General features: G+C 69.3%; 1 protein-coding gene across 1 annotated transcript; it reads left to right on the top strand.

Moving 5' to 3' along the window:
* The first annotated feature begins 1675 nt into the window (after positions 1 to 1675).
* On the top strand, positions 1676 to 26299 carry FER1L5 (fer-1 like family member 5). Its single transcript, XM_064497689.1, has 35 exons — positions 1676 to 1774; positions 1848 to 1976; positions 9018 to 9206; positions 9592 to 9819; positions 10986 to 11211; positions 11286 to 11389; positions 11455 to 11571; positions 11666 to 11843; positions 12647 to 12771; positions 12854 to 12954; positions 13053 to 13236; positions 13312 to 13461; positions 13548 to 13924; positions 14002 to 14231; positions 14866 to 15029; positions 15954 to 16398; positions 16500 to 16577; positions 16642 to 16948; positions 17514 to 17856; positions 17905 to 18066; positions 18152 to 18313; positions 18399 to 18567; positions 19728 to 20290; positions 20382 to 20537; positions 20609 to 20700; positions 22020 to 22190; positions 23268 to 23416; positions 23498 to 23637; positions 24766 to 24854; positions 24945 to 25040; positions 25159 to 25300; positions 25388 to 25487; positions 25586 to 25776; positions 25854 to 25963; positions 26052 to 26299. The coding sequence occupies exons 1-35, from the start codon at positions 1676 to 1678 to the stop codon at positions 26290 to 26292; spliced, it is 6507 nt and encodes a 2168-aa protein (XP_064353759.1). The 3' UTR covers positions 26293 to 26299.
* The last annotated feature ends 296 nt before the right edge of the window (positions 26300 to 26595 follow it).

The following is a 26595-nucleotide window of genomic DNA, read 5'->3' as shown; positions in this document are numbered from 1 at the left end:
CCAATTCCCACAGTGCCCAATTCCCGCGGTGCCTGATTCCCACGGTGCCCAATTCCCACAGTGCCCGGTTCCCACGGTGCCCAATTCCCGCAGTGCCCGGTTCCCACGGTGCCCAGTTCCCACGGTGCCCAATTCCCACAGTGCCCAATTCCCACGGTGCCCAATTCCCGCGGTGCCCAATTCCCACAGTGCCCAATTCCCGCGGTGCCTGATTCCCACGGTGCCCAATTCCCGTGGTGCCCAATTCCCACAGTGCCCAATTCCCGCGGTGCCTGATTCCCACGGTGCCCAGTTCCCACGGTGCCCAATTCCCGTGGTGCCCAATTCCCGTGGTGCCCAATTCCCGCAGTGCCCAATTCCCGCGGTGCCCGATTCCCACGGTGCCCAATTCCCACAGTGCCCAATTCCCACAGTGCCCGGTTCCCGCGGTGCCCGATTCCCACAGTGCCCAATTCCCACAGTGCCCAATTCCCGCGGTGCCTGATTCCCACGGTGCCCAATTCCCGTGGTGCCCAATTCCCGCAGTGCCCAATTCCCGCGGTGCCTGATTCCCACGGTGCCCAGTTCCCACGGTGCCCAATTCCCGTGGTGCCCAATTCCCGTGGTGCCCAATTCCCGCAGTGCCCAATTCCCGCGGTGCCCGATTCCCACGGTGCCCAATTCCCACAGTGCCCAATTCCCACAGTGCCCGGTTCCCGCGGTGCCCGATTCCCACAGTGCCCAATTCCCACAGTGCCCAGTTCCCGCGGTGGCCAATTCCCACGTTGCCCAATTCCCACGGTGCCCAATTCCCATGGTGCCCAATTCCCACGGTGCCTGGTTCCTGCAGTGCCCAATTCCCGCAGTGCCCAATTCCCACGGTGCCCAATTCCCGCGGTGCCCAATTCCCACAGTGCCCAATTCCCGCAGTGCCCAATTCCCACGGTGCCCAATTCCCACGGTGCCCAGTTCCCACGGTGCCCAATTCCCGCGGTGCCCAGTTCCCGCGGTGCCCAGTTCCCGCGGTGCCCAATTCCCACGGTGCCCAATTCCCGCGGTGCCCAATTCCCACGGTGCCCGGTCCCCATGTCGGCCAGTTTCTGCGGTGCCCAGTTCCCGCAGTGCCCAATTCCCACGGTGCCCAGTTCCCACCGTGCCCAATTCCCGCGGTGGCCGTCGCCGAGCCCCACGGCGCTGCCGGTCCCCGCAGACGCTGGCGTGGCCGCTGGGCGCCCGTCCCCTGGAGCCCGCCGCCGCCGTGGTGCTGCGCCTGCGGCAGTGGGGCCGCCCGGCGCCCGACGGGTGAGTGCCGGCGCGCGGGGACCCTCCCCGGGGCGCCACGGAGCCCCCCGCGCCCACCGCCTCCGCCCCGCAGGGACCTGGGTGCCGCCGCGGTGCCGCTGGGGCGGCTGGCGGCGGAGCCGGGCCGCCTGCTTGCCCTGAGCGACCTGCCGCTCCTCGACCGAGACCACCGGCCCACCGGGGTGAGCGCCTTCCTCCTCCTCCTCCTCCTCCTCCTCCTCGCGGCACCCCGGGGTGCTCACGGGTGCCGTCGCTTCGCAGTGCACCCTCACCCTCCGCTGCTCCTACGTCCCCGCCGGGCACGAGGCGCCGCGGGCACCGAGCAGGGCGGCCGCGGGTGAGGACTAAAGTCAAGCTTTGAGCTTTATTTAGCCGCCGGGGACGGGGCCGGACGATGCCGGACCCTCCCCATCCGCTGTCCCCAGAGGTGCCGGATAGGAGCCTCCGGCTGAGCCCCGGCAGCGAAGCGGCGGGGAGAGAACAGGACTTCCAGGTAACGCCGGGCACCCGCGGGGCGATTCGGGGGGGGGCCCAGGCCGCGGCAGCGCGTCCGCGTCCCCCCCCAGGTGCGAGTGCGGATCGTGGAGGGGCGCCAGCTGCAAGGGAACAACATCAAGCCGGTGGTGAAGGTGCTGATCGGGGAGCACGCGTTCCGGACGAGGATCCGCAGCGGCAACAACCCCTACTACGACGAGGTCGGGGCGCGGGAGAGGGAGGGACCGCGGGAGCCGGGGGGGGGGGGGGAGTGGGCGGCAGTGATTGCGGGAGTGAGGGGCAGTGATTGCGGGAGCGAGCGGCAGTGATTGCGGGAGTGAGGGGCAGTGATTGCGGGAGTGAGCGGCAGTGATTGCGGGAGTGAGGGGCAGTGATTGCGGGAGCGAGCGGCAGTGATTGCGGGAGTGAGGGGCAGTGATTGCGGGAGTGAGGGGCAGTGATTGCGGGAGTGAGCAGCAGTGATTGCGGGAGTGAGGGGCAGTGATTGCGGGAGTGAGCGGCAGTGATTGCGGGAGTGAGGGGCAGTGATTGCAGGGAGTGAGCGGCAGTGATTGCGGGGAGTGAGCGGCAGTGATTGCAGGGAGTGAGCGGCAGTGATTGCGGGGAGTGAGCGGCAGTGATTGCGGGAGTGAGCGGCAGTGATTGCGGGAGTGAGGGGCAGTGATTGCGGGAGTGAGGGGCAGTGATTGCGGGGAGTGAGGGGCAGTGATTGCGGGGAGTGAGCAGCAGTGATTGCGGGAGTGAGCGGCAGTGATTGCAGGGAGTGAGCAGCAGTGATTGCGGGAGTGAGGGGCAGTGATTGCGGGAGCGAGCGGCAGTGATTGCGGGAGCGAGCGGCAGTGATTGCAGGGAGTGAGGAGCAGTGATTGCGGGAGTGAGCGGCAGTGATTGCGGGGAGTGAGGAGCAGTGATTGCGGGAGTGAGCGGCAGTGATTGCGGGAGTGAGGGGCAGTGATTGCGGGAGCGAGCGGCAGTGATTGCGGGAGTGAGGGGCAGTGATTGCGGGAGTGAGGAGCAGTGATTGCGGGAGTGAGCAGCAGTGATTGCGGGAGTGAGGGGCAGTGATTGCGGGAGTGAGCGGCAGTGATTGCGGGAGTGAGGGGCAGTGATTGCAGGGAGTGAGCGGCAGTGATTGCGGGGAGTGAGCGGCAGTGATTGCAGGGAGTGAGCGGCAGTGATTGCGGGGAGTGAGCGGCAGTGATTGCGGGAGTGAGCGGCAGTGATTGCGGGGAGTGAGCGGCAGTGATTGCGGGAGTGAGCGGCAGTGATTGCGGGAGTGAGGGGCAGTGATTGCGGGAGTGAGCGGCAGTGATTGCGGGAGTGAGCGGCAGTGATTGCGGGAGTGAGGGGCAGTGATTGCGGGAGTGAGGAGCAGTGATTGCGGGAGTGAGCGGCAGTGATTGCGGGAGTGAGGGGCAGTGATTGCAGGGAGTGAGCGGCAGTGATTGCGGGGAGTGAGCGGCAGTGATTGCAGGGAGTGAGCGGCAGTGATTGCGGGGAGTGAGCGGCAGTGATTGCGGGAGTGAGCGGCAGTGATTGCGGGGAGTGAGCGGCAGTGATTGCGGGAGTGAGCGGCAGTGATTGCGGGAGTGAGGGGCAGTGATTGCGGGAGTGAGGGGCAGTGATTGCGGGGAGTGAGGGGCAGTGATTGCGGGGAGTGAGCAGCAGTGATTGCGGGAGTGAGCGGCAGTGATTGCAGGGAGTGAGCAGCAGTGATTGCGGGAGTGAGGGGCAGTGATTGCGGGAGTGAGCGGCAGTGATTGCGGGAGTGAGCAGCAGTGATTGCGGGAGTGAGCGGCAGTGATTGCAGGGAGTGAGCGGCAGTGATTGCGGGGAGTGAGGGGCAGTGATTGCGGGAGTGAGCGGGAGTGATTGCGGGAGTGAGGGGCAGTGATTGCGGGAGTGAGCAGCAGTGATTGCGGGGAGTGAGGGGCAGTGATTGCGGGAGTGAGCAGCAGTGATTGCGGGGAGTGAGCGGCAGTGATTGCAGGAGTGAGGGGCAGTGATTGCGGGAGCGAGCGGCAGTGATTGCGGGAGTGAGCGGCAGTGATTGCGGGAGTGAGGGGCAGTGATTGCGGGAGTGAGGGGCAGTGATTGCGGGAGTGAGCGGCAGTGATTGCGGGAGTGAGGAGCAGTGATTGCGGGAGTGAGGGGCAGTGATTGCGGGAGTGAGGGGCAGTGATTGCAGGAGTGAGCGGCAGTGATTGCGGGAGTGAGGAGCAGTGATTGCGGGAGTGAGCAGCAGTGATTGCGGGAGTGAGCGGCAGTGATTGCGGGAGTGAGCGGCAGTGATTGCGGGAGTGAGGGGCAGTGATTGCGGGAGTGAGCGGCAGTGATTGCGGGAGTGAGCAGCAGTGATTGCGGGAGTGAGCGGCAGTGATTGCGGGAGTGAGCAGCAGTGATTGCGGGAGTGAGCGGCAGTGATTGCAGGAGTGAGCGGCAGTGATTGCGGGGAGTGAGCGGCAGTGATTGCAGGAGTGAGTGGCAGTGATTGCGGGAAGTGAGCGGCAGTGATTGCGGGAGCGAGCAGCAGTGATTGCGGGAGTGAGCGGCAGTGATTGCGGGAGTGAGCGGGAGTGATTGCGGGAGTGAGGGGCAGTGATTGCGGGAGTGAGGGGCAGTGATTGCGGGAGTGAGGGGCAGTGATTGCGGGAGTGAGCGGCAGTGATTGCGGGAGTGAGGGGCAGTGATTGCGGGAGTGAGCGGCAGTGATTGCGGGAGTGAGGAGCAGTGATTGCGGGAGTGAGCGGCAGTGATTGCGGGAGTGAGGGGCAGTGATTGCGGGAGTGAGGGGCAGTGATTGCGGGAGTGAGGAGCAGTGATTGCGGGAGTGAGCGGCAGTGATTGCGGGAGTGAGGAGCAGTGATTGCGGGAGTGAGCGGCAGTGATTGCGGGAGTGAGGGGCAGTGATTGCGGGAGTGAGGGGCAGTGATTGCGGGAGTGAGGAGCAGTGATTGCGGGAGTGAGCGGCAGTGATTGCAGGAGTGAGCAGCAGTGATTGCGGGAGTGAGCGGCAGTGATTGCAGGGAGTGAGCAGCAGTGATTGCGGGAGTGAGCAGCAGTGATTGCGGGAGTGAGCGGCAGTGATTGCAGGGAGTGAGCAGCAGTGATTGCGGGAGTGAGGGGCAGTGATTGCGGGAGTGAGCGGCAGTGATTGCGGGAGTGAGCAGCAGTGATTGCGGGAGTGAGCGGCAGTGATTGCAGGGAGTGAGCGGCAGTGATTGCGGGGAGTGAGGGGCAGTGATTGCGGGAGTGAGCGGGAGTGATTGCGGGAGTGAGGGGCAGTGATTGCGGGAGTGAGCAGCAGTGATTGCGGGGAGTGAGGGGCAGTGATTGCGGGAGTGAGCAGCAGTGATTGCGGGGAGTGAGCGGCAGTGATTGCAGGAGTGAGGGGCAGTGATTGCGGGAGCGAGCGGCAGTGATTGCGGGAGTGAGCGGCAGTGATTGCGGGAGTGAGGGGCAGTGATTGCGGGAGTGAGGGGCAGTGATTGCGGGAGTGAGCGGCAGTGATTGCGGGAGTGAGGAGCAGTGATTGCGGGAGTGAGCGGCAGTGATTGCGGGAGTGAGGGGCAGTGATTGCGGGAGTGAGGGGCAGTGATTGCGGGAGTGAGGAGCAGTGATTGCGGGAGTGAGCGGCAGTGATTGCAGGAGTGAGCGGCAGTGATTGCGGGGAGTGAGCGGCAGTGATTGCAGGAGTGAGTGGCAGTGATTGCGGGAAGTGAGCGGCAGTGATTGCGGGAGTGAGGGGCAGTGATTGCGGGAGTGAGGGGCAGTGATTGCGGGGAGTGAGGGGCAGTGATTGCGGGGAGTGAGCAGCAGTGATTGCGGGAGTGAGCGGCAGTGATTGCAGGGAGTGAGCAGCAGTGATTGCGGGAGTGAGGGGCAGTGATTGCGGGAGTGAGCGGCAGTGATTGCGGGAGTGAGCAGCAGTGATTGCGGGAGTGAGCGGCAGTGATTGCAGGGAGTGAGCGGCAGTGATTGCGGGGAGTGAGGGGCAGTGATTGCGGGAGTGAGCGGGAGTGATTGCGGGAGTGAGGGGCAGTGATTGCGGGAGTGAGCAGCAGTGATTGCGGGGAGTGAGGGGCAGTGATTGCGGGAGTGAGCAGCAGTGATTGCGGGGAGTGAGCGGCAGTGATTGCAGGAGTGAGGGGCAGTGATTGCGGGAGCGAGCGGCAGTGATTGCGGGAGTGAGCGGCAGTGATTGCGGGAGTGAGGGGCAGTGATTGCGGGAGTGAGGGGCAGTGATTGCGGGAGTGAGCGGCAGTGATTGCGGGAGTGAGGAGCAGTGATTGCGGGAGTGAGGGGCAGTGATTGCGGGAGTGAGGGGCAGTGATTGCAGGAGTGAGCGGCAGTGATTGCGGGAGTGAGGAGCAGTGATTGCGGGAGTGAGCAGCAGTGATTGCGGGAGTGAGCGGCAGTGATTGCGGGAGTGAGCGGCAGTGATTGCGGGAGTGAGGGGCAGTGATTGCGGGAGTGAGCGGCAGTGATTGCGGGAGTGAGCAGCAGTGATTGCGGGAGTGAGGGGCAGTGATTGCGGGAGTGAGCAGCAGTGATTGCGGGAGTGAGCGGCAGTGATTGCAGGAGTGAGCGGCAGTGATTGCGGGAGTGAGCGGCAGTGATTGCGGGAGTGAGGGGCAGTGATTGCGGGAGTGAGGGGCAGTGATTGCGGGAAGTGAGCGGCAGTGATTGCGGGAGCGAGCAGCAGTGATTGCGGGAGTGAGCGGCAGTGATTGCGGGAGTGAGCGGGAGTGATTGCGGGAGTGAGGGGCAGTGATTGCGGGAGTGAGGGGCAGTGATTGCGGGAGTGAGGGGCAGTGATTGCGGGAGTGAGCGGCAGTGATTGCGGGAGTGAGCGGCAGTGATTGCGGGAGTGAGGAGCAGTGATTGCGGGAGTGAGCGGCAGTGATTGCGGGAGTGAGGGGCAGTGATTGCGGGAAGTGAGCGGCAGTGATTGCGGGAGTGAGGAGCAGTGATTGCGGGAGTGAGCGGCAGTGATTGCGGGAGCGAGCAGCAGTGATTGCGGGAGTGAGCGGCAGTGATTGCGGGAGTGAGGGGCAGTGATTGCGGGAGTGAGCGGCAGTGATTGCGGGAGTGAGGGGCAGTGATTGCGGGAGTGAGGGGCAGTGATTGCGGGAGCGAGCGGCAGTGATTGCGGGAGTGAGGGGCAGTGATTGCGGGAGTGAGCGGCAGTGATTGCGGGAGTGAGGGGCAGTGATTGCGGGAGTGAACAGCAGTGATTGCGGGAGTGAGGGGCAGTGATTGCGGGAGTGAGGGGCAGTGATTGCGGGAGTGAGCGGCAGTGATTGCGGGAGTGAGGGGCAGTGATTGCGGGGAGTGAGCGGCAGTGATTGCGGGAGTGAGGGGCAGTGATTGCGGGAGCGAGCGGCAGTGATTGCGGGAGTGAGCGGCAGTGATTGCGGGAGTGAGGGGCAGTGATTGCGGGAGCGAGCGGCAGTGATTGCGGGAGTGAGCGGCAGTGATTGCGGGAGTGAGCAGCAGTGATTGCGGGAGTGAGGAGCAGTGATTGCGGGAGTGAGGGGCAGTGATTGCGGGAGTGAGCGGCAGTGATTGCGGGAGCGAGCGGCAGTGATTGCGGGAGTGAGCAGCAGTGGTTGCGGGAGTGAGTGGCAGTGATTGCGGGAGCGAGGGGCAGTGATTGCGGGAGCGAGCGGCAGTGATTGCGGGAGTGAGGAGCAGTGATTGCGGGAGTGAGGGGCAGTGATTGCGGGAGTGAGCGGCAGTGATTGCGGGAGTGAGGGGCAGTGATTGCGGGAGCGAGCGGCAGTGATTGCGGGAGTGAGCGGCAGTGATTGCGGGAGTGAGGGGCAGTGATTGCGGGAGTGAGGGGCAGTGATTGCGGGAGTGAGCGGCAGTGATTGCGGGAGTGAGGGGCAGTGATTGCGGGAGTGAGCGGCAGTGATTGCGGGAGTGAGCAGCAGTGATTGCGGGAGTGAGGGGCAGTGATTGCGGGAGTGAGGGGCAGTGATTGCGGGAGTGAGCAGCAGTGATTGCGGGAGTGAGGAGCAGTGATTGCGGGAGTGAGGGGCAGTGATTGCGGGAGCGAGCGGCAGTGATTGCGGGAGTGAGCGGCAGTGATTGCAGGGAGTGAGCGGCAGTGATTGCGGGAGTGAGGAGCAGTGATTGCGGGAGTGAGGGGCAGTGATTGTGGGAGTGAGCGGCAGTGATTGCGGGAGTGAGGAGCAGTGATTGCGGGAGTGAGGAGCAGTGATTGCGGGAGTGAGCGGCAGTGATTGCGGGAGCGAGGGGCAGTGATTGCGGGAGCGAGCGGCAGTGATTGCGGGAGTGAGGAGCAGTGATTGCGGGAGTGAGGGGCAGTGATTGCGGGAGTGAGCGGCAGTGATTGCAGGGAGTGAGCGGCAGTGATTGCGGGAGTGAGGAGCAGTGATTGCGGGAGTGAGGGGCAGTGATTGCGGGAGTGAGCGGCAGTGATTGCGGGAGTGAGGAGCAGTGATTGCGGGAGTGAGGAGCAGTGATTGCGGGAGTGAGCGGCAGTGATTGCGGGAGCGAGGGGCAGTGATTGCGGGAGCGAGCGGCAGTGATTGCGGGAGTGAGGAGCAGTGATTGCGGGAGTGAGGGGCAGTGATTGCGGGAGTGAGCGGCAGTGATTGCGGGAGTGAGGGGCAGTGATTGCGGGAGTGAGCGGCAGTGATTGCGGGAGTGAGCGGCAGTGATTGCGGGAGTGAGGGGCAGTGATTGCGGGAGTGAGCGGCAGTGATTGCGGGAGTGAGGAGCAGTGATTGCGGGAGTGAGGGGCAGTGATTGCAGGAGTGAGCGGCAGTGATTGCGGGAGTGAGCGGCAGTGATTGCGGGAGTGAGGAGCAGTGATTGCGGGAGTGAGGGGCAGTGATTGCGGGAGTGAGCGGCAGTGATTGCGGGAGTGAGGGGCAGTGATTGCGGGAGCGAGCGGCAGTGATTGCGGGAGTGAGGGGCAGTGATTGCGGGAGCGAGCGGCAGTGATTGCGGGAGTGAGGGGCAGTGATTGCGGGAGCGAGCGGCAGTGATTGCGGGAGCGAGGGGCAGTGATTGCGGGAGCGAGCGGCAGTGATTGCGGGAGTGAGCGGGAGTGATTGCGGGAGCGAGCGGCAGTGATTGCGGGAGTGAGGGGCAGTGATTGCGGGAGTGAGCAGCAGTGATTGCGGGAGTGAGCGGCAGTGATTGCGGGAGCGAGCGGCAGTGATTGCGGGAGCGAGCGGCAGCGATGGCGGCCGCCCCTTTCCCAGGTGTTCTGCCAGAATTTCCACGAGACGCCCGCCCGCCTCTCCGACGAGCCCATCCACATCCAGGTAGGACGGGACGGGTGCAGGGGGCCCCGCTGGGGCCGCAGCCGATGCCGGAGCGCGGGCTGGCCGATCCCGCAGGTGCTCGACTCCATGGCCGTCCGCGCCCAGTCCGTCATCGGCGTCTTCAAGGTGGGCGATGGGGCGGCGGGGAGGGGGGCCGGGGCGCCGCATCCTCCTCGTCACCCTCTCACCTTCTCGGCCAGCTGGACGTCGGCAGCGTCTACAGCTCGCCCGGTAGGTGCCCGTCCCCGGGGGCGGCCGGGTGCCCGTTTCCCCCCCCAGCCAAGCGCTCAGGGGGGGCCGCCCCGGGCAGGTCGGGCGCTCAGCTGGAAGTGGCTCGGCCTCCACCACCCCGGCCGCCTCGACGCCGGCCTCCGGGGCTACCTGCGAGTCAGCCTGTGCGTGCTGCGCGCCGGGGAGCCCGCGCCGGTGGGTGCCCCCCACCCCGCTGGGGGGGACCCCAAACCCCCCCCCGGTGCTGGCAGCATCCCGCTTCCTCGTCCCTCCTCGGCAGGACCAGGAGAAGCCGGCGGAGAGCGAGGACGTGGAGGCCAACCTCCTGCAGCCCTCCTTGCTCCCCCCGTGCATCGCCACGCTGCAGCTCCGCGTCTACCGGGCCGAGGACGTGCCGCGTCCCTCCTCTCCCGGCGCAGAGCATTCGCCCCGGCAGCGTTTCCAATCCGTGCTGCCCGGTGGAAAAAGGAAGGGCCTCGCCGTGGAGGTCGGCTTTGCCGGCAGGACGGTAGGCGGATGGGGCGATGCTCCGGCGGGATGCGGCGATGCTCCGGCCGGCGGCTCACTGCGTGCCGTGCCGCAGCTCCGCACCGGCGCCGTGCCGCCCAGCGCCGATCCCGCGTGGAACGAGGCGCTCTTCTTCCCGCTCCGGGTGAGCCGGGCGGCAAAACCCGCCGCGGGGCTTCGAGGGCGCCGGCGGCAGCAGCCTGCCCGCGGGCCCCGCCGGCTCAGCCCCCCTCCCTGCTGCCCCCCAGCTCCCCTCCGTCTGCGACGAGATCCACCTGGCCCTGCTCAGAGGGTAAGCGGGGGCCCGGCGAGCTGCCGGCGGCCCCCAGCAGCCCCACGGTGGCCCCCAGCAGCCCCACGGCGGTACCATGCAGCCCCACGGCAGCCCCATGGCAGCCCCCGGCAGCCCCCTGCATGCGCACAGCAGCCCCCAGCAGCCCCACGGCAGTACCATGCAGCCCCCAGCAGCCCCCAGCAGCCCCCAGCAGCCCCCCAGCATCCCCATGGCAGCCCCCAGCAGCCCCCAGCAGCCCCCAGCACCCCCCCAACAGCCACCAGCATCCCCCCAGCAGCCTCCAGCAGCCCCAGTGCAGCCCCCAGCACCCCCACAGCAGCCCCCTGCATCCCCAGTGCAGCCCCCAGCAGCCCCCCGCATCCCCATGGCAACCCGCAGCATCCCCACGGCAGTACCATGCAGCCCCACAGCAGCCCCCACATCCCCCCGGCAGCCCCCACATCCCCACGGCAGCCCCCAGCAGCCCCATGGCAGCCCCCAGCATCCCCATGGCAGCCCCCACATCCCCACGGCAGCCCCCAGCAGCCCCCCAGCAGCCCCCAGCAGCCCCATGGCAGCCCCCAGCAGCCCCAGCACCCCCCCAACAGCCCCCAGCAGCCCCCCAGCAGCCCACAGCAGCCCCCAGCATCGCCCCAGCAGCCCCACAGCAGCACCCAGCAGCCCCATGGCAGCCCCCCGCATCCCCACTGCAGCTCCAGCAGCCCCACTGCAGCCTCCACATCCCCATGGCAGCCCCCCACATCCCCATGGCAGCCTCCAGCACCCCCATGGCAGCCCCCAGCCCCCCAGCAGCCTCCAGCAGCCCCCAGCAGCCCCACAGCAGCCCCACGACAGCCCCCAGCAGCCCCATGGTGGCTCCCCGCATCCCCCAGCATCCCCACAGCATCCCCACAACAGCCCCCAGCAGCCCCCCACATCCCCACGGCAGCCCCCAGCAGCCCCCCAGCAGCCCCCAGCCCCCCAACAGCCCCCAGCACCGCCGCCGGTGCCAGCCGCCCTCGCCACCCACCCGCAGGGACCGCGCGGAGAAGGGCGACGTCCTGGGGACGGCCACCCTCCACCTGTCCCAGGTGTCCTCGCCCGGGTCCGAGGTCGAAGGTGAGGGGGGTCCCAGGTTGGGGGGAGCCCAGCGCCCACCCGCCAGCCCCGCTGAGGCCGTCCCGCGCTCCCAGGCGGATCCTCCGGCTTCCTGCCCTGCTTCGGACCCAGCTTCCTCCCCGTCTACGGCGGTCCCGCCGCCGGGCCGGATCCTGCCGAGGCGCCCGGCACCCCCAGCGTGAGTGCGGCCGGGGCGGGCCGGTGCCACCGGACATGTCACTCCAGCCGCTCCGGGTCTCGCAGGGGGACCGCGGCGTGAATTACCGCGGCCGGCTCCTCCTGGAGCTCAGCACCAGCATGGAGAGCCCGGCCGGGCGGGAGAAGGCCGCCGTCACCGCCGAGGATGTCACCAGGGCGGAGGTACCCGGGGCGCCGCGCGGCGCGGGACCAGGCTGCCGGGAGCCGGCTGCTCCGCGCGGCACGCTGGGCCAGAGCCGGCTCTTCCCCTCGGCAGCGTTACCTGTCGCGCCGCAAGTTCGGGCTGTGCGCGGTGTTTTACTCGGCCACGCTGCTGCCGGCCGCGGCGGAGCTGGTGCGCTTCGAGCTGAGCATCGGCCACTACGGCAGCCGCGCCGCCGCCGCCTGCCAGCCGGCCGCTTCCAGCACGCAGCACGGCCACGCCGTCTACGACGGTAGGGGAGCCGGAGACGGGATGCTCGCCGGGATGCGGGAGAAGGGATGCTCGCCATGGTGTGGGAAAAAGGATGCTCATTGGGGTGCAGGAAAAGGGATGCTCATCACGGTGTGGGAGAAGGGATGCTCATCGCGGCATGGGAAAAGGGACACTTGCCGGGGCGCGAGAGAAGGGATGCTCACCACAGTGTGGGAGAAGGGATGCTCATCGGGATGCTGGAAAAGGGATGCTCATCGCGGCATGGGAAAAGGGATGCTCATCGCGGCATGGGAAAAGGGATGCTCACCGCGGTGCAGGAAAAGGGATGTTTGCCATGGCATTGAAAAAGGGATGCTCACGGGCGTGGGAAAAGGCATGCTCACCGTGGTGTGGGAAAAGGGATGCTCACTGTGGTGCGGGAAAAGGGATGCTCATTGCGGCGTGGGAAAAGGGATGCTCACTGTGGCCCAGGAAAAGGGATGCTCACTGTGGTGCGGGAAAAGGGATGCTCATTGCGGCGTGGGAAAAGGGATGCTCACCACAGTGTGGGAGAAGGGATGTTCACCAAGGTGTGGGGAAAAGGGATGCTCACCGCGGTGCGGGAAAAGGGATGCTCACCGTGGTGCAGGAGAAGGGATGCTTTCCATGGCATTGGAAAAGGGATGCTCTCCATGGGGTGGGAAAAGAGATGCTCACCGCGGTGAGGGAAAAGGGATGCTCACCATGGCATGGGAAAAGGGATGCTCACCGGAGTGCAGGAAAAGGGATGCTCACCACGGTGCCGGCTCAGCCCTCTCCGCTTCCCTCCGCTCTCCGGGCCAGGCAACCGCTACTACTACCTGCCCTGGTACGACGCCAAGCCCGTGGTGGCCGTCACCTCCTTTTGGGAGGACGTGAGCCACCGCTGGGACTCGCTCAACGCGCTGCAGGCCGTGCACGACCGGCTGGTGAGCGGCGGGCGCCGGCGCTCCGGTGGGATCCTCCGGGCTATTCCCGGTCCGGCGGCATCCGGCATCGCTCCCTTTGCAGGAGCAAAACCTGGGGGCACTACGCGGCCTCCGCCACGCCGACGATGCCGCCTGGGCCGACGGCCGGAGGAAGCTGCTCCGCGAGCTGCTCAAGGATTGCAAGTGAGCGCTGCCGGCGCCGGGATTTTTTTCCTGGGAAAGCTGGAAAATCCTCCTTTTTCTCTATTTTATTTACTTATTGTCTTTTTTCTTCGGCGCAGGAAGGTGCTGCCGGGGCTGGAGGCGCAGGTGACGCCCACGGTGCTGGACGGGCACCTGCGAGCCGCCCGGCTGCAGCTGCTGCGGCACCTCGTCACCGCCGCTGCCACCGTCACCGCCGACCGCGCGGCCCTGCTGCTGGTGGCCGAGGGCTGGCTGCAGCGGCTGGCCGCCGTCGTGCCGGAGGTAGGGCCCGGGCAGGCGTCGGGGCGGCCACTGCGGTGATGAGTTGCGCCCCGTTCTCAGCCCCGTTCGCGGCAGCCGCAGGCCGGCGTGCCCGACGTGGTGCTGTGGATGCTGCTCGCGGAGCGGCGCGTGGCCTGCGCCCGTCTCCGGGCTTCGGCCGTCGGGGCGTCCCGGAGCGGCGCGGGCGGCAAGCTCTGCGGCACCACCCGGACCGTCTTCCTCACGGTGCGTGCGGCCCCCGGCACCGGTACCGCCGGGTCTCGTCCCCGGCCGCCGCCGCGGCTCAGTGCCACCGTGTCCCCCCGCCGCAGGCGCCGCGGGGCGAGGGGACGCCGGGTGCCGTCTGCGCCCAGCTCCGCGTCCGGCTCTGGCTGGGGCTGGTGGCGCAGAGCCGGGAGCTGCCGCGGCACCTCGAGGGCACCCTGAGGGTCTACGCCGAGACGGTGAGCACGGGTGGCACGGGTGACACGGGTGACGCGGTGGCACGGGTGACACCGCGGTGGCCCTGCCCTGTGCCGCCGCAGTACGAGAACCAGATGCGGCTCCTCGGCAAATGGGCCCCGCGGGGGCTGGCGGCACCCGCCGCCTTCTCCGACCCGGCCGGTGCCGCGGGGCCCCCCCGGGACAAGCTGCGGCCCCCCCCGGGCTGGCGCTGGGACGGCGACTGGAGCGTGGAGCCGCAGCGGCGGTGAGCGCCCGCCGGGCCCCCCCGGACCCCCCCCGGCACCGCGGCACCCGGCGCTGACGGTGTCACCGCGGCCGCAGGCTGCTGCTGGACGCGGAGACCAACGTGGCGGAGGTGCTGGAGGAGGTGTACGAGAACCAGAGCCGGCGGCCCGGCGGGCGGTGGGGGCCGGCACCGGTGCCCCACACCGACGCCGTGAGCGGGGGCGGCCGGGGAGGGCCGGGTGGGGCTGGCCCCGGGGCGGGTGACATGAGCGCGCTGGGGCTCAGCCCCTGTCGGGTGACACGAGCACCCCAGGGCTCAGCCCCTGGTAGGTGACACGAGTGCGCCAGGGCTCAGCCCCTGCTGGGTGTCATGAGCACCCCAGGGCTCAGCCCCCGTTGGGTGACACAAGTGCACCAGGGCTCAGCCCCCGTTGGGTGACACGAGCACCCCCAGGCTCAGCCCCCATTGGGTGTCACGAGTGCCCCAGGGCTCAGCCCCTGTTGGGTGACATGAGCACCCCAGGGCTCAGCCCCTGGCAGGTGACACAAGCGCCCCAGGGCTCAGCCCCTGTTGCATGTCACGAGTGCCCCAGGGTTCAGCCCCCATTGGGTGACACGAGCACCCCAGGGCTCAGCCCCCATCGGGTGTCACGAGTGCCCCAGGGCTCAGCCCTCGTTGGGTGACACGAGCACCCCAGGGCTCAGCCCCTGTTGGGTGTCACGAGCGCCCCAGGGCTCAGCCCCCCCGGGCCACCCCCCAGCCGTGCCCCCCGCCCCACGCAGGCCGGCACGGCGGTGCCCCCCAAGGAGCAGGTCGCCTGCCCCCCGGGCTGGCAGGTCACCGACGGCTGGCGCGTGGAGGTGACGGGGGCCGTGGACGACGGCGGTGAGTGGCGGTGGCGGCGGGGGGGACACGGGGGGTGACAGCGGCGGCGGTGACGAGGTGACCGGTGCCCGCAGGCTGGGAGTACGGGGTGGGCGCGGGGGCCGGGGGCCCGCCACCCGCCTGGCACGCCGCCGAGAAGACCTACCACACGCGGCGACGCCGGCGCTGGCTGCGCACCCGCCGCAGGGACCCCAGTGCCCCGGGCCACCAGCAGGACGTGGCCACCTTCCTCCGGCTGGTGGGACCATGCGGGGGGCCGGGGACAGGGACAGGAGGGTGGGGACGGCAATGGCGGGGTGGCAGGGATGGGGACAGCAGGGATGGGGCAGCAGGGATGGGATGGCAGGGACAGGGTGACAGGATGGGGACAGCAGGGGCGGGGCGGCAGGGACGGGGTGACAGGGATGGGGACAGCGGGGATGGGGACAGCAGGGACGGGGACAGCAGGGATGGGGTGGCAGGAGCAGGGTGGCAGGGATGGGGACAGCGGGGATGGGGACAGCAGGGATGGGGTGGCAGGGGGAGGGATGGCTGCCATGGGGGGGCAGAGATGGGGGGCAGGGTGACAGGGGATCAGGGACCAGGATGGCAGGGATGGGGTGGCATGGAGGGGGACAGCAGGGATGGATTGGCAGGGACAGTGTGGCAGGGATATGGTGGCAATGCTGGGGGTGGCAGGGACAGGGTGGCAGGGATGTGGTGGCAATGCTGGGGTGGCAGAGATGGGGTGGCAGGGACAGGGTGATGGGGACAGGGATGGCAATGCTGGGGGTGGCAGGGACAGTGTGGCAGGGATGTGGTGGCAATGCTGGGTGTAGCAGGGACAGGGTGGCAGGGACAGGGGTGGCAATACTGGGGGGACAGGGACGGGGTGGCAGGGCTGGGGTGGTGGGGACAGGGGTGGCAATGCTGGGGGTGGCAGGGACAGGGTGGCAGGGACAGGGGTGGCAATACTGGGGTGGCAGGGATGGGGTGGTGGGGACAGGGATGGCTGTGATGGGGATGGCAGGGACAGGGTGGCAGGGACAGGGTGGCAGGGATGTGGTGGCCATACTGGGGGTGCCAGGGACAGGGTGGTGGCGATAGGGATGGCTGTGATGGGGGTGGCAAGGATGGGGTGGCAGGGACAGGGTGGCAGGGACAGGGATGGCTGTGATGGGGGTGGCAGGGACAGGGTGGCAGGGACAGGGCTGGGGTGGCAGGGCTGGAGGAGGGGGGGGGACAGGGATGCCAGCGTGCTGGAGTCACCCTGGGTCCATCTCCCCGTGCCACGCCGTGCCGTGCCGTGCCGTGCCCGCAGCACGCGTCGGAGGCGCCGGCGGGTGCCGAGGCCTGGGAATACGCCGCCTTCCCGGGATGCCGCTTCCACCTGCAGCCCCGGGCCGGTGACGTCTTCCGCCGCCGCCGCTGGCACCGGCTCCTGGCACCCGAGCGGCCGGGCCCCGTCTGCCCCCTCTTCCTCCTCGAGGGCTCCCTGGTACGGCGGGCGCCGGGGGGGACACACGGGGCGGGGGGGGCCACCAGCACCCATCGGCTCAGGGAGTCCCCGTTTGCACCCGCAGGGCACCGAGGCGCCGGATGCCACCGAAAAGCCACCGGGGCCGAGCGTGCCCCTCATCCTCTGCGTCTTCCAGCGTGAGCGGCGCGGGGGGGCCGGGGGCACGCCGCGGTGCCCCCCACCCCGTTGTCACCGCCTGTCCCTTTGCAGAGCCCAGCTACTTCCAGCTGCGCTGCTACATCTTCCAGGCCATGGGGCTGGTGCCCCACGGCGCCCGGGCCACCGCAGGTGGGCACCCGCTGGTGGTGGCCCCCGGACCCCCCGCCCCCGGGGCTGGGGGGGCCACGCTGAGCCGCTGTCACCCCAGAGCCCGTGGCGCACGTGGCCTTCGTGCACGTGAGCCAGCGCACCCGGGCCCTGCCGGCCACCCTGGACCCCCGCTGGGACCAGACGCTGCTCTTCGAGCGGGTGCTGCTCTACGGGGACCCCCGGGGCGTCCGCGCCCAGCCCCCCGCCGTGGTGGTGGAGGTCTTCGACCAGGACGGCGGGGTGCGCTGGGACGGGGGGGCGCCCACGGGTGGGAGGCACCCACGGGTGGGGGGCACCATGGGTGGGGGGCACCCATGGGTGGGGAGGACCATGGGTGGGGAGCAGCATGGGTGGGGGGCATCCATGGGTGGGGGGCATCATGGGTGGGGGGCACCATGGGTGGGGGGCACCTGGGATGGGGGGCACCCATGGGTGGGGAGCACCATGGGTTGGGGTGCCCCTGGCCAGGGAGGACCCCTGGGTTGGGGGCACCCATGGGTGGTGGGCACCTGGGATGGGGGACATCAATAGGTGGGGGGCACCATGGGTGGGGGGGCACCTGGGATGGGGGGCACCCATGGGTGGGGAGCACCATGCGGTGGGGAGCCCCTGGCCAGGGAGGACTCCTGGGTTGGGGTCACCCATGGGTGGGGAACACCATGGGTTGGGGCACCCCTGGCCAGGGAGGACACCTGGGTTGGGGGCACCCATGGGTGGGGGGCAGCTGGGGTGGGAAGCACCCATGGGTGGGGAGCACCATGGGTGGGGGCACCCTGGCCAGGGAGGACACCTGGGTTGGGGGCACCCATGGGTGGGGGGCAGCTGGGGTGGGAAGCACCCATGGGTGGGGAGCACCATGGGTGGGGGCACCCTGGCCAGGGAGGACCCCTGGGTTAGGGGCACCCATGGGTGCAGGGCACCTGGGATGGGGGTCACCCACGAGTGGGGAGCACCCACGGGTGGGGAGGACCGTGGGTGGGGAGCACCAGGGGTGAGGGTGTCCCTGGCCAAGGACGAGCCATGGGTCGGGGGCACCCATGGGTGGGGGGCACCCTTGGGTGGGGGGCACCCACAGGCCTCAAGCCCCCCGTTCCCACAGGGCGCCGGCGCCTTCCTGGGCCGCAGCGTGTGCCGCCCGGCCGTGTGGCTGGACGTGGGGCGCCGGCGGGTGCCGCGGCTCCGGCGGGTGCCCATCACCGGCCCGGCGGGGCCGGCGGGCGAGCTGCTGGCCGCCTTCGAGCTGCTGCGCGACGCCCAGGTGAGCCCCCCCCCCCCCCGCGCCCCTTCCTCCTCCTCCTCCTGCCAGCCTTCCTCCTCACCCTCCTCCTCCTCCTCCTCCTCCTCCTCCTCCTCCTCCTCCTCGCTGCAGGACGGTGCCCTGGCGCAGCTCCTGCCCCCGCCGTGGAGGAAGGGCATCTTCAGCATCCCCGCCGGCATCCGCCCGGTGCTGCGGCCCGTGGCCTTGGAGGTGAGCGGGGCGGCTGGGGGGGGTCAGCACCCTCTGCGCCCCCCCCCCCGGCGGGACCCCCCTCCCCACCCTCGTCGCCCCGTAGGTGCTGGCCTGGGGGCTGCGGGGGCTGCGCGGCGGCTCCCCGCTGCCGGCACGGGCGCCCAGTCTGCTGGTGGAGTGCGGGGGGCAGGCGCTGCGGACCCCCCCCATCGCCGACCTCCGCGCCAACCCCAACTTCCCCGTCAACGCCTTCCTGCTCCCGCTGGTGAGACCCCCCCCCCGGACCCTCATCCCACCCCCCCGGGCACCCATGGGTGCTGCCCAACGGGTGACGCCCCCCCCCCCGGCAGCACCTGCCCGTGGAGGAGGAGTACGCGCCCCCCATCCTGCTGCGGGTGCTGGACACGCGGGATTTCGGCTACCGGCCGGAGCTGGGCCGGGCCAGAGTGCGGAGCCTGCGGCAGTACTGCTGCGAGCCGGCCGCCGAGGAGCCCCCGGATGGGCTGCCCGGCCCCCCCGGTACGGCCCGGCCCTGGCCCTGGCCCCGACCTGTCCTGCTCCATCCCTGCTCCGGCCCTGTACCACCTGCTCCAGCCCTTCTCCAGCCCTGCTCCATCCCAGACCCATCCTGCTTCATCTCTGCTCCATCCCTGCTCCATCCCAGACCCATCCCAGACCCATCCTGCTCCATCCCTGCTCCGTCCTTTCCCCATCCCTGACCCATCCCTGCTCCGTCCTTTCTGCATCCCTTCTCTATCCCTGCCCCATCCCTGCTCCATCCCTGCTCCATCCCTTCTCCATCCCTGCTCTATCCCTTCTCCATCCCTGCCCCATCCCTGCTCTATCCCTTCTCCATCCCTGCCCCATCCCTGCTCCATCCTGCCCCATCTCTGTTCCATCCCTGCTCCATCCCTTCTCCATCCCTTCTCCATCCCTGCCCCATCCCTGCCCCATCCCTGCCCCATCCCTGCCCCATCTCTGTTCCATCCCTGCCCCATCCCTGCCCCATCCCTTCTCCATCCCTTCTCCATCCCTGCCCCATCCCTGCCCCATCCCTGCCCCATGCTGCCCCATCCCTGCCCCATCCCTGCTCCATCCCTGCCCCATTCCTGTTCCATCCCTGCCCCATCCCCGCCCCATCCCTGCTCCATCCCTGCCCCATTCCTGTTCCATCCCTGCCCCATCCCTGCTCCATCCCTGCTCCATCCCTGCCCCATCCCTTCTACATCCCTGCTCTATCCCTGCTCCATCCCTTCTCCATCCCTGCTCCATCCCTGCTCCATCCCTTCTCCATCCCTGCTCCATCCCTGCCCCATCCCTTCTACATCCCTGCTCTATCCCTGCTCCATCCCTTCTCCATCCCTGCTCCATCCCTGCTCCATCCCTGCTCCATCCCTGCCCCATCCCTTCTACATCCCTTCTACATCCCTTCTCCATTCCTTCTCCATCCCTGCTCCATCCCTGCTCCATCCCTTCTCCATCCCTGCTCTATCCCTGCTCCATCCCTTCTCCATCCCTGCTCCATCCCTGCTCCATCCCTGCTCCATCCCTTCTCCATCCCTGCTCTATCCCTGCTCCATCCCTGCCCCATCCCTGCCCCATCCCTGCCCCATCCCTGCCCCACGCCGCCCCACGCCGCCCGGCTGGGCACTGACTCACTCGCCGTCTCCCCCCCGCAGCCGCCCCCCAGGGCTGCGTCACCCAGGTGCGTGGCCCCGCGTCCCCCCGCGCTGGCACCCGTCCCGCCGCCGCGGCCCCCTCCCCGCCGCGGCCCCACGTCCCCCCCTCTGCTCCGGGCAGCTGCTGGCCAGGATCGCCGCCGAGGTGGGGACCGGCGCCGAGGTGGGCACGGCAGCCGGGCCACCACCGGGGCCACCGCCGGGCCACCGCCCCGGTGTCCCTCTCCGCATCCCCCTGCTGCCACCAGGCCGCCGGCGAGGAAGAGGAGGAGGAGGAAGGCGACTGGTGGAGCAGATTCTACGCGGCCACGGGGGCCAAGCGGAGCCGGGGGGCGGCCCGGGACGCCCTGACGGTGAGCGCGGGGGACGAGGCGCCGCGGGGGACACGGGGCTGGGGACACTGCCGCCACCGCCACCGCCCGCGCGCCCAGGTCTACGGCTGCGAGCTGGAGGCGGTGCCCGGATTCGAGGGGCTGCAGGATTTCTGCCAGACCTTCCCGCTGCACCGCCCCGCCGGCGGCAGCCAGGCCGGCGAGGACCCCGCGCCCGTGGGCGAGTTCAAGGTGAGACCCCCCCCATCCCACCCCGCTGCAGCACCCACGGACGGGACCCCCCCCCCCAGCACCCCGGGGTGCCCGGCCGCCGCTTTCGCAGGGGCTCTTCCGCATCTACCCGCTGCCCGAGGACCCCGGGGTGCCGCCGCCGCCGCGCCGCTTCCAGGAGCTGCCCCCCAGCCGGCCCCAGCGGTGCCTGGTGCGGGTCTACGTCGTCCGGGCTTTCGACCTGCCCCCCCGGGACAGCGACGGGCTGGTAAGGCCACCCGTGGGTGCCCGGCCCCGCCGCCGCACCCCGCGCCGTCCCGACGGCCCCCGTCCCGCCAGTGTGACCCCTACGTCCGCGTCTCGCTGGGGACGGAGAAGGTGGGCGACCGCCAGCAGTACGTGCCCAACACCCTGGAGCCCGTTTTCGGCAGGTAGGGGCGGGGCGGGGGGGCGGGGGGGGCCGCCACCCGCGGGTGGCACCGAGCTGGGGGTGCTGGGGGCCCGGGTGTGGGGCGGCGGGGCCGTGCCGGTGGGTCCTTGTGGCGCTGGGTGTCCGTGCTGGGGCGTCCCCGTTCCCCATGGCGGCAGGTCCCCGTGCCGCTAGGTCCCCAAGTCGCCAGGTCCCCAATCCCTATGCCAGTGGATCCCCAGGCCACCGGGTCCCCATTCCCCATGTCAGATGGTCCCCAAGCCACCAGGTCCCCAAGCCACCAGGTCCTCAACTCCCATGCCAGTAGGTCCCCAAGTCACCAGGTCCCCAGTCCCCCTGCCACCAGGTCCCCATGCCACTTGGTCCCCAATCCCCATGCCAGTAGGTCCCCAAGTCACCAGGTCCCCATGCCACCAGATCCCCCATCCCTATGCCAGAGGGTCCCTGTGTCAGCAGGTCCCAGTGCCACTTGGTCCCCATTCCCCACGCCAATAGGTCCCCAAGTCACCAGGTCCCCAATCCCTATGCCAGAGGGTCCCTGTGTCAGCAGGTCCCCAAGCCACCAGGTCCCCAATCCCCATGCCAGTAGGTCCCCACGCCACCAGGTCCCCATGCCACTAGGTTCCCATGCTGGTGGCTCCCCATGCCAGCAGGTCCCCGTCCTTTTGGTCCCCAGTGCCCATGCATGTCCCCATCACCCATGCCGGTGGCTCCCCATCTTCGTGGGTCCCCAGCGCCCGTGCGTGTCCCCGTCACCCATGCCAGCAGGTCCCCATCCTCGTGGGTCCCCAGCGCCCGTGCGTGTCCCCGTCACCCATGCCAGCGGGTCCCCATCCTCGTGGGTCCCCAGCGCCCGTGCGTGTCCCCGTCACCCGTGCCGGCAGGTCCCCATCCTCGTGGGTCCCCAGTGCCCGTGCGTGTCCCCGTCACCCGTGCCGGCGGGTCCCTATCCTCGTGGGTCCCCAGTCCCCCTGCGTGTCCCCATCACCCGTGCCAGCAGGTCCCCATCCTCGTGGGTTCCCAGCGCCCGTGCGTGTCCCCGTCACCCATGCCAGCAGGTCCCCATCCTCGTGGGTCCCCAGCGCCCGTGCGTGTCCCCGTCACCCGTGCCGGCGGGTCCCCATCCTCGTGGGTCCCCAGTCCCCCTGCGTGTCCCCGTCACCCGTGCCGGCAGGTCCCCATCCTCGTGGGTCCCCAGTGCCCGTGCGTGTCCCCGTCACCCGTGCCAGCAGGTCCCCATCCTTGTGGGTCCCCAGTCCCCCTGCGTGTCCCCGTCACCCGTGCCGGCGGGTCCCCGGGGTGACAGTGCCCTGCTGGCAGGCTGTTCGAGCTGACGGGCACCATCCCGCTGGAGAAGGACCTGCAGGTCTCGCTCTTCGACTACGACCTGCTGCCGCCCGACCAGGAGATCGGCAGCACCAGCATCGACCTGGAGAACCGCCTGCTGTCCCGCTTCCGCGCCCACTGCGGGCTGCCCCAGCTCTACCGCACGTGGGTGCCGCCGGGGCGGGCCCGGGGCCGTGGGCGCCCGGGGAGCGAGGCTGGGGGGCACAGGGGAATGGGCACGGGGAGGGGGTTGCAGGTGGGCACCAGAGGATTGGCACGGGGAGATGGGTTTAGGTGGGCACAGGAGGATGAGCACGGGGAGGTGGTTGTGGGTGGGCAAAGAAGGGTGGGCACGGGGAGATGGTTTTGGGGGACACAGGAGGATGGGAATGGGGAGATGGTTATGGGTGGGCACAGGGAGGTGGTTTTGGGGGACACAGGAGGATGGGAATGGGGAGATGGTTATGGATGGGCACAGGGAGGTGGTTACGGATGGGCACAGGAGGATGGGAATGGGGAGATGGTTATGGGTGGGCACAGGAGGATGGGAATGGGCAGATAGTTACAGATGGGTGCAGGGGGGTGGTTTTGGGTGGGCACAGGAGGACGGGCATGGGGAGATGGTTGTGGGTGGGTGCAGGAGGACGGGCATGGGGAGATGGTTGTGGGTGGGCCCAGGGAGGTGGTTTTGGGTGGGCACAGGAGGACGGGAATGGGGAGATGGTTATGGGTGGGCATGGGGAGATGGTTATGGATGGGCACAGGAGGATGGGAATGGGGAGATGGTTATGGATGGGCATGGGGAGATGGTTATGGATGGGCACAGGAGGATGGGAATGGGGAGATGGTTATGGACGGGCACAGGAGGACGGGCATGGGGAGATGGTTATGGGTGGGCATGGGGAGATGGTTATGGGTAGCACAGGAGGACGGGCACGGGGAGATGGTTGTGGGTGGGTGCAGGAGGATGGGCATGGGGAGATGGTTATGGGTGGGCATGGGGAGATGGTTGTGGGTGGGTGCAGGAGGACGGGCACAGGGAGATGGTTGTGGGTGGCACAGGAGGACAGGCACGGGGAGATGGCTACGGGTGAGCACGGGAGCAAGGACCCAGGGTGGCCCGGTGGGGTGGCACAGGGGCCGAGGCACCGGGGCCACCCCAGGGTGCCCGAGCGGGGTCACAGGGCCACCCCGGGGTGGGGGGGCGATGCCCGCTGCCCCCAGCCAGCACCCCGCCCGCAGCGCCGGCCCCGGGCGCTGGAGGGACCAGCTGACGCCCAGCCGGGCGCTGGAGGGCTTCGCCCGCGCGCGGGGGCTGCCGGCACCCGAGTTCAGCGCCGACGGCACCGCCGTCGCCTTCGGGGGCTCCACCTTCCTCCTCGGCCAGTTCGGTGGGTCGGGGCGGCGGGTGGGGGGTCCGGGGGGGCGGGTGGGGGGTGCCAGGCCGCGGTGCGACCCGCTCGTCCTCGCAGAGCGCGGGCCCCCCGCGTACCGGCACGCCGGGGCGCCCCGCGAGCGCCTGGCCCTCCACGTGCTCCGCGCCTGCCACCTCGTCCCCGAGCACCTCGAGACCCGCACCCTCTACAACGGCACCCAGCCCGGGCTGCAGCAGGCAGGGCCACGGGCACCCAGGGGACCCTGCGGCGGCAGGGACGGGGCGAGGAGGGATGCCGGGGGGTGATGGGGACACTGGGGCGATGGGGACACTGGGACAAGGAGGGATGCCGGGGGGTGATGGGGACACTGGGGCGATGGGGACACTGGGACAAGGAGGGATGCCGGGGGGTGATGGGGACACTGGGGCGATGGGGACACTGGGACAAGGAGGGATGCTGGGGGGTGATGGGGACACTGGGGCGATGGGGACACTGGGACAAGGAGGGATGCCGGGGGGTGATGGGGACACTGGGGCGATGGGGACACTGGGACAAGGAGGGATACTGGGGGGTGATGGGGACACTGGGACAAGGAGGGATGCTGGGGGGTGATGGGGACACTGGGGCGATGGGGACACTGGGACAAGGAGGGATGCTGGGGGGAACGATGGGGACCCTGGAGGCGATGGGGACACTGGGGACAAGCGCAGGGAGGAACCCTGGGGTGATGGGGACACTGGGAGGAGGGATACTGGGGTGGTGATGGGGACCCTGGGGCAATGGGGACACTGGGACAAGGAGGGATACTGGGGGGTGTGATGGGGATACTGGGATGATGGGGACATTGGGGACAAGTGCAGGGAAGGATCTTGGGGCAATGAGGACACTGGGAGGAGGGATGCTGGGAGGGGTGATGGGGACCCTGGGACAAGAAGGAATGCTGGCGGGGGTGATGGGGACACTGGAGGTGATGGGGACATTGGTGACAAGGGCAGGGAGGGACCCTGGGGTGATGGGGACACTGGGACAAGGAGGAATACTGGGGGGAACGATGGGGACCCTGGAGGTGACAGGGACACTGGGGACAAGGGCAAGGAGGGATGCTGGGGGGGGTGATGGGGACCCTGGGATGACGGGGACACTGGGGACAAGGGCAAAGAGGGATGCTGGGGCGATGGGGACCCAGGGACAAGCAGGGATGCTGGGGGGGCAATGGGGACATGGGACAAAGAGGGATGCCAGGGTGGGTGACAGGGACCCTGGGGTGACGGGGACCTTGGGGCAGGCAGGGATGTGGGGGGGGTGACAAGGACACGGGGACAGGCGGCTGCCAGCACCCACGCCCCCCCCGTGCCCCGGCGCAGGGCAAGCTGCAGATGTGGGTGGACGTGTTCCCCGCCAGCCTGGGCCCCCCGGGCCCCCCCGTCGACATCACCCCCCGCAAGCCCCAGAGGTGAGCGGGACGGAGCCCAGGAGGGGGGGGCGACCCCGGGGAGGGTGGCAGGGCTGGGGGGACAGGTGGGGGCCGTGTCCCCCCCCCCAGGTACGAGCTGCGCTGCATCATCTGGAACACGAGGGACGTGGACCTGCAGGACACCAGCCTGACGGGGCAGAGGATGAGTGACATCTACGTCAAGGGGTGAGCGGTGATGGTCCCCACCGCCACGTGCCACCACCCTGGACGGTGACCACGGGGCCAAAGCAGGGTGCTGGGGGCACGCGTGTCCCCCCCCCCCGCAGCCGCGGTGGCCTTGCAGGTGGCTGGACGGGCTGGAGGAGCAGGGGCAGAAGACGGACGTGCACTACCGCTCGCTGGAGGGAGACGGCAGCTTCAACTGGCGCTTCGTCTTCCCCTTCGACTACCTGCCCGCCGAGCAGCTCTGCGTCCTGCCCAAAAAGGCGAGCGGCCCCCCCAAACCCCCCCAAACCCTCGGTGGAGGGGGACAAGGACGCCCGGGCGAGCCGAGCCCCCCTCCCTTGGCGCAGGAGCACTTCTGGAGCCTGGACGAGACGGTGCTCAAGGTGCCCCCCAAGCTCATCCTCCAAGTGTGGGACAACGACAAGTTCTCCGCCGACGACTTCCTCGGTGAGGCCTCATCCCGCTGCCCGCCGGGACCGAGAGGGCCTGAAACCGGGGGGACGGACGCGGAGAGGTGCCCCGGCTCCTCCGCGCTCTGCCCGCAGGCGTCCTGGAGCTGGAGCTCACCCGGCTGCCGCGGCCGGCCCGGCGGCCCCGCGACTGCAGCCTGGAGCTGCCGGGGACCCGGCGGCCCTGGCGGGGGGTCCCGGCCCCCCGCGTCTCCCTCTTCCGGCAGGGAAGCGCCCGCGGCTGGTGGCCCTGCTCCGTGGAGCGGCAGGGCAAGCGGCGCCTCTCGGTAGGCATGGAGGGGGGCCGCGGCGGCAGTGGGGACAACCCCAAGCGTTGGCTCCCTCCGGGCTCTCGTGCCACCAGGGGAAGCTGGAGCTGAGCCTGGAGCTGCTGCCGGCAAAGGAGGCGGCAGAGCGGCCGGCGGGGAAAGGACGGGACGAGCCCAACATGTACCCGACCCTCCAGCCGCCCCTGTGAGCCCGAAGGGCCGCGGGCTGGGGGGGAGCACGGGGGGGGGGTCCCGGGGCGATGGGGGTACCCGAGCTGCCCGTGTCCCCGCAGGCGGCCGGACTGGTCCTTCCCGTGGCTGCAGGCGCCGCTGCGGACGCTGCGCTACGCGCTGTGGCGGCGGAACCGCTGCCGGATCAGCGCCGGGCTGGCGCTCTGCCTGCTGCTGGCCCTGCTCCTCGCCTTCGTCTACGCGGCCCCCGTGAGTCGGGGGGCCGCGGCAGCCCCCCCTTGGCATCCCCCGAGCCCCCCCGACGCTCACGCTGTCCCTCGCTGCAGGGTTACCTGGCCATGAAGGTGGTTAATCCCCTCCGGAGCCTGGAGCCCTTCGGCGGCGGCGCGAGCAAGACGGGGACGAGCCCTGGCGCGGCCAAGCCTTGACGTGGCACCATGTCCAGCCCCGGGCGGATTCGGGGAGCCCCAGGGATGCCGCAGCACGGGGGGACTGCGGTGACACCACGCCGCCCCATACCCATGTCCCCTCTTTAATAAAGCCAGACCGGAGCCACCCTCGAGCGCCGCTTCACTTCGCGTCGTCCCCCTGCTCCAGGGACGCCAGGAGCTGAGCACGGGGGGGACAAGGAAGGAAGCCAATTTT

Source organism: Dromaius novaehollandiae, chromosome 26 (assembly GCF_036370855.1).
Source record: "Dromaius novaehollandiae isolate bDroNov1 chromosome 26, bDroNov1.hap1, whole genome shotgun sequence".
Lineage (NCBI taxonomy): Eukaryota > Metazoa > Chordata > Aves > Casuariiformes > Dromaiidae > Dromaius > Dromaius novaehollandiae.
Note: the sequence above shows the minus strand (reverse complement) of the source record. Positions and strands in the feature narration are given on the sequence as shown.

What these genes read in the sequence shown, in the direction of transcription:
- FER1L5 (XM_064497689.1), top strand. Translation starts at nt 1,676, where the DNA reads ATGCCGGACCCTCCCCATCCGCTGTCCCCAGAGGTGCCGGATAGGAGC. An exon ending in AGGCGCCCGGCACCCCCAGC is followed by an intron (nt 11,390 to 11,454) that starts GTGAGTGCGGCC and finishes CGGGTCTCGCAG; the next exon opens with GGGGACCGCGGCGTGAATTA. An exon ending in CGGCCACGCCGTCTACGACG is followed by an intron (nt 11,844 to 12,646) that starts GTAGGGGAGCCG and finishes TCTCCGGGCCAG; the next exon opens with GCAACCGCTACTACTACCTG.